The sequence below is a fragment of the Melozone crissalis genome, unplaced genomic scaffold (assembly GCF_028551555.1).
Source record: "Melozone crissalis strain CALT ecotype California unplaced genomic scaffold, PUWL_Pcris_2 ptg000056l_1, whole genome shotgun sequence".
Lineage (NCBI taxonomy): Eukaryota > Metazoa > Chordata > Aves > Passeriformes > Passerellidae > Melozone > Melozone crissalis.
This window is the reverse complement of record NW_026535834.1, coordinates 4445452-4451451: the sequence shown is the minus strand read 5'-3', so window position 1 is coordinate 4451451 and position 6000 is coordinate 4445452. Positions and strand designations below refer to the sequence as shown.

The following is a 6000-nucleotide window of genomic DNA, read 5'->3' as shown; positions in this document are numbered from 1 at the left end:
GCAAATGATGCTTTGTTTGGGTTTAGGGGTTTTGTTAGTTTTTCAGGATGTGATTTTGTTTAGTCTAGTCTTCTAATGTTAAAAAATGGATCTAATACTGGTGTTTAGAATGCTCACTAATTATAGCCATGTATTTGATATACCTGAATCATAGTGATGCCTTGTGGTACATCCATGTTTTAGTCCAGGCACTTTTGAAAACACAGGATCTTGATACAAGAGGTCATTTCGGCCAGAGCCAGGGGGAACCCTGCTCTGGAGGGGCCACTGTGCTCTGTCCTCAGACTACACCAGGTAACACCTCTGAAGCTGCAATGGCAATTTCTGCTATGCATCTTGTGTACCTGGATTCAAACCAGTGCAAACTGAGAGGCAAAACCCTCACCACACTCAGGGGCAGAGTTGAAAAGTCCAGCTCCAAACAGGAGATCAAACAAGATCCAGTGCAAAGCCTGCCCTGCTGCAGCCCTGCAAAGCCAGCAGCTCCAGCCTAGCAGTGGAGAGGGGGTCTGAGCACAGTCCAAGGCTGGCAGATGCTGAGGGGAGGCAGCTGAGAGGAGGGACAGAGCCTCTGACACAGCCTGAGGGACTCAGTGTGTGGGGGATCTGTGGGCACTGCAAGCCTGCTCCTGAAACAGGGCCCCTCCATGCACTGAAACCTGCAGGAGCCCCAGGCAGGAGCAGCACTCCAGGCAGGGCTCCATCCCCCAGCACACCCACCACCCTCCCAGCATCATCCAAGCACCTTGGACGACACAGAACTACAACCTGACCAGTTATTGTTTCTCTTTCTAAAGGCAGCTGCAGACTGATAAATGTCCTCATGGAAGAGAGTGGAGGTGATTTACTGCAGGCCTTTTAACTTCAGGCTTTCAAATCTGCTCCCGTTGTTCCCAAGAAGCTGAACTGTGAGTGTTCTCTCCCTTGCTCAGACCTCGTGCAAAGTCTTTCTGCCAGGGGCAACAGGGGGGACAGGGGGAGAGCAACCTCAACCCCACAAAAATGGGACATGCTAATGAAGATACTGACAGAACTGGACACCACCACTGAGTGCTGCAAAGAGAATTTACATAATGTTACTCTAACAGTTCAGTAAAAATGGCATCAGTAAAAGGAGGCTTTCAAGAAATAAGTTACCCCCAAACACTCAGGGAGTGCAACTGAGTTTCTGTTAGTTTCATTTTGTTACATAAATCACCATTGTTATTATTCTTATTATTATTATTTCTTACTTACGATGTTAAAAGAGCAGGAGGATACTTGAAATAAAAGGCTGTGCATGCACAATACCCATACAAATAAATTCCAGTGATCCACCCTAGCACCAGGCACGGTGCCCTTCCCTGCCCACTGAGCTGAGCCCTCCCTTTAGGAGGAGTAGGGGAATTCATCACCAAATATACAGTATATTGTCATGGAATGATACCAGGAAACAAACAATACTAACAGGAGTCTGAACGTGTCCTTCACGTCATATTAATCTACTGTTTAACTCGGCAGAAAAGACAGTGAGGAAATAAAAGCTCAATTCACCCAGCCTGAGATCAAAACTGTCATGGCAATATTGGCAGGTTAGACCCTGATTCTTTAAATAGTACATTGCCTTTGTTAAACAAAAGTCATTCTTTTATTACATAATAGAGATTATAAATAAATGTAAAGTGTGCATGCAGTCAACTGCATATTATACAAGCAATATCTATGTTAATAATTGCTTTCTTTGGCAGGCCAGAATCCAGCTGGACATGCAATATTTACATATCAAAATCCTTGGTGTGTTCAAGTCATATTGGATGCAAGTGAAAATATATATGTATATATATTTACCATATACACACACATTTATATATATATATGTATAAAGGTATATATACACCTCTGCATATATACTGTATACATATATACACATAGGTATATGCTAAAAGTGGATTTCATCTTTTTCAGATTCGGGTGATGCAGGCCTCGAAACACTAAAAATATCCTGACAGGATATCTGGGGAGGGGACTGGGGTGATAAATGAGACTTGGGGGAAGAGAGCTGGGACACGTTCTTTTCAGACAATATTTTTAAAATTTCTGCCACCTGCTTCTCAAGGGCAGCCATCCTGCTGCTTAGCAGCTGGATATCTTCTTTGAGTTCGTGCTTGACTTCCTGCAGCGTGGTTTGTAAGGCCTGCTCAGGAATGGGGTAGAAAGGACACCTAGCATCCGCCTGGATGGGGCTGTGCTCCAGGGGGCTGCGAGTCTCACCAGCTTTATCCAAGCGAAGGTCACTTTTTGTGATCCCACTGTCACAAGAGTCTGTTTTCCTCAGTGGGTTTTTATTTACACCGTTCTCCGAGTCATTGGACTTGGGGTCGTCGGACAGCAACCCCATGGACTCGGCCTTTGTGACGTTGTTCCAGTCCTCCTTCTTCTCCTCGTGGGCACCCATGGTGTTCTTCAGCCGGAGCCAGCCCTTCCCGTTCCCGTTCTTCATCCTCATGGGGCTGTTCACCTTGAGGCATTTCTGCTCTCCGTTCCCGTTCGGCTTCAGCTCCATCACGTCGCGGTTGTTCTGCTTCACGGCCTCGCTGCTTTTCATGTAGGCCAGGGTGGTCTGGATGGGCGTGATCTGGGACACGGTGACCACGCTGGTGCCCGTGATGGAGGCCCCGTTCTGCACGCTCCTGCTCTCCACCTGCAGCTGGTTCCGCTCGGGGTCGGCGTGGCTGGAGCCCTGGTTGCGCATCTCCTTCTGCTGCTTGAATTTCTGGAAGAGTTTCCGCACGGGGTGGTCCACGGGGATGCTCAGGGTCACCTCATTCTTCTGGCGCAGGCGCTCCTCTTCCTCCTTCTTGACATCGCTGATCTTCCTGAAGATGATCTGTGAGGGGATAAATCCATGACAGAGTCAGGACCCAAAGGACACCGCATGAAAATATTAATTTGAGGTGGGTAATAAGTCTTGAGAACAGCCATTTCTCTCTTTATTCTTAATTCTGATCTTCCTTTCCATCTTAATTTTTTGTAGTGATTTCAAATGGAGCTGATCAAAACACAGCAACCTCAAGGTTAACCACTATAGATAGGGTACTTATGTCACAGACATCTTTTCTGAAAAATCCTTTCCTTAGGATTTTTCCTCCTGAGAAGCTGGGAGGCCTCAGGAACAAAATGCAAACAATGATTATCTGCTGCTGTGGAATGCAACAGGTGGATCTGTGATTGGTCTCATGTGGTTGTTTCTAATTAATGGCCAATCACAGCTGGCTCGGACTCTGTCTGAGACAAGCTTTTGTTATCATTCCTTCTTTTTCTACTCTTAGCTAGCCTTCTGATGAAATCCTTTCTTCTATTCTTTCAGTATAGTTTTATTTTAATATAAATAATAAAATAATAAATCAAGCCTTCTGAAACATGGAGTCAGATCCTCATCTCTTCCCTCATCCTGGGACCCCTGTGAACACGGTCACATACTTACACACACACACAGACACTTTCTTAACAGGATACATTAAAGGTGGGTTTCACCTTTTTTCTTGATGCAGAAGATACTAATACTTGAAGAACTAAAAATATCCAAACACCAACAGAAGGAAAGGAACGGAACAAAGAGAAGAAAGCCCTTGACAAAGAACCCAAATACTGTGATGCCATTACTCACACTCATACCTGCTCTGTCACTATCTTTAGTACAGATCAAAAGGAAACAGTAATTCAGCAGGGACTACACAGCTGCAAGATAAATTCAATGTACACACCCTTCCAGAGGCTGCAAAATCCCAGCTTGCTCAATACTTTTTGGTTTTGCTGTTAGGGTTAGGGTTTTTAGGAGTGTTGGAGGGTGCAATTAGGTTCCTCGTGGGTCACAAGTGTGGCTTCACACATTATACAAGTGTTTACTGCAGAATTAGTATGCCTAATATGTGTAGGTGAACTGGCAGCACCATGGAGAAGCAGAGTAACAGGGCTGTGTGTGGCTCTAAATCCCAGCAATATCCAACCTCTCATCATGCCATTTAATGCTGAGTTATTTCACCCAGCAGCATGTCTCAGGCTGCTACAGAAAAAGGATTTGAGTCTCAAGCTGAGGGAGGATCTACAGAGCAAAATCTTTTTGTTGATTATCTGCATGTTACTCATATGATTTTTTGTTTTTATTTTTAGGTTCATCCAGTTTTCTTGAATGTGGGACTGGGAATCTGGGAAACTGGTTCTCTGTTTGACAACACTGTGAAAAGCAGCCTGTGATTAAATACAAATATGGACTGTGAAGGGATAGTGTGGTAAGAAAAGGAAAACAAAGCCCTTGAAATACACAAACAAAACCCTGTGTCAGTCAGCTGTAGGCTTTTGAAATATCAACTTGAGTATCCATATTTGAGAATCTATTTACTTTCAAGTCTCACATCTTCAGAAGTCAGCAGAGAAGTGCCATGATGGGTACAGATCTTCCCTGCATGAATCTGGGATGAGCTGGACTTCAAAGCTTCATTAGAGAGCTTTCAAATGCAGTAGATCTCTCCTTGCCTGCTGCTGATAGACACAGCTGCTTAGAATAATTTGGTTAACTTGCTTATTAGAAGCCCAAATATAAACAAAACCAAGGGACAACCATGGAAGTTACTTTAATGCGACTGCTCTGACCTAGATGCAGTGACACATTCCCTCATTTGGAGGCTCCCCTTCATTAGCAGCTGCCCTCATGGAGCTTTTCTCTCTCTCTCTCTCTCTCTCTCTCTCTCTCTCTCTGGCCACTCTCAAGAGCAAATAAGGGCAAGAGAAACTGCCCTTGATTCAAAATTGAGTGATCACATTTAATTGAAGCCACACTCTCTAAAGGCCCATTTGGAAGGTGGGTGGTGTGTGATGTTTAGTTTGTGCCTCTCTTGCCCCAGAGGGCAGCACAGCACCTCTGGCAGAAGATGCAGCAGTGAAAGCAGCCAGCTGCAAGGATGTGTCCCCCAGGATGTGTCCCCAAGGTCTCAGGGGGACATGGCTGGTTCCCCTCCAGGTGTCCCTGTTTGGCTTTGCTTGTGCTGAGTCCCTGAAAACATCTGCAATGGGGGAAACATCCTCTACCCAATGCTTTAAAAGGTTGTGTAGGGACAGGACAAAGGGAGATTGGCTTTAAAATGAGAGTAGGTTTAGACTGGATGCTAGGAAGAAATTATTTACTGTGAGGATGGTGAGGCACTGGTGCAGGCTGCCCAGAGCTGCCCCATCCCTGGCAGTTTTCCAGGTCAGGTTGGATGGGGTTTGGAGCAACCTGGGATAGTAGAAGATGTCCCTGCCCATGGCAGGGGGTTGGAAATGGATGATCTTTAAAGTCCCTTCCAACCCAAACCATTCTGTGTTTCCATGATTTCCCTGCTTTCTGCCATGAATCTGTTTCACAGCTTGAGCCCCCTGCTCCCTGCAGGCTGCCTGTGCCTGGCTGGGCTGTCCAGAGGCAGTGGGGGATGCTGGAAGGGAAGGATGCTGGAAGGGAGGCAGCTCCAGCAGGCACAGGAAGCTGCAGCAAGCACAGCAAGCACAGCAAGCACAGGCCCACGGTGCTTCCCTGGCCAGCGTGGCACTAGATGGGCCATTGGGAAAGGCAGGAGGAACTCTGACAACTCCTATCCTACTGCATGTTTACAATAACCAGAATGACAGCAACAAAGGCCACAGCAGCAGTTTTTGATTCCTCTCCCAAATCTTCCACTTCATTGAAAATTACCCTCACCTCTCTTTCTTCCCCAACCCAATGTTGGTTCTTTTATCCCTCTTCTAGACTCAGTTCAAACCTTTTGCAGACAGAGGTTATCTCCCTGCACAGAATATAATTACCAGCGACTGCTGCTGCTGGGCTTGGCAGAAGAAAAGCCAAAACCTCTCTAATCTGACACCACCTGTACCTCACACCCCTGAAGTGTGTCCTTATAAAAGTCAGGAAATTACTGTGAAGCTTTTTGCCCCAGAACCACTTGGCCAGGTGTCATTTGGATGGGCTGAGCCCAGTGACAGGGGCGTCTG

General features: G+C 46.1%; 1 protein-coding gene across 1 annotated transcript in view; it reads right to left on the bottom strand.

Annotated features, from left to right (window-relative positions):
* Positions 1-281: 281 nt before the first annotated feature.
* KCNH5 (potassium voltage-gated channel subfamily H member 5) overlaps positions 282-6000 on the bottom strand; it is a 153247-nt gene continuing 147528 nt past the window's right edge. The window contains exon 11 of the mRNA XM_054286716.1: positions 282-2866. Within this exon, the coding sequence (XP_054142691.1) occupies positions 1919-2866 (948 nt within the window). The 3' untranslated portion in view covers positions 282-1918. The remainder of the gene's footprint in view (positions 2867-6000) is intronic.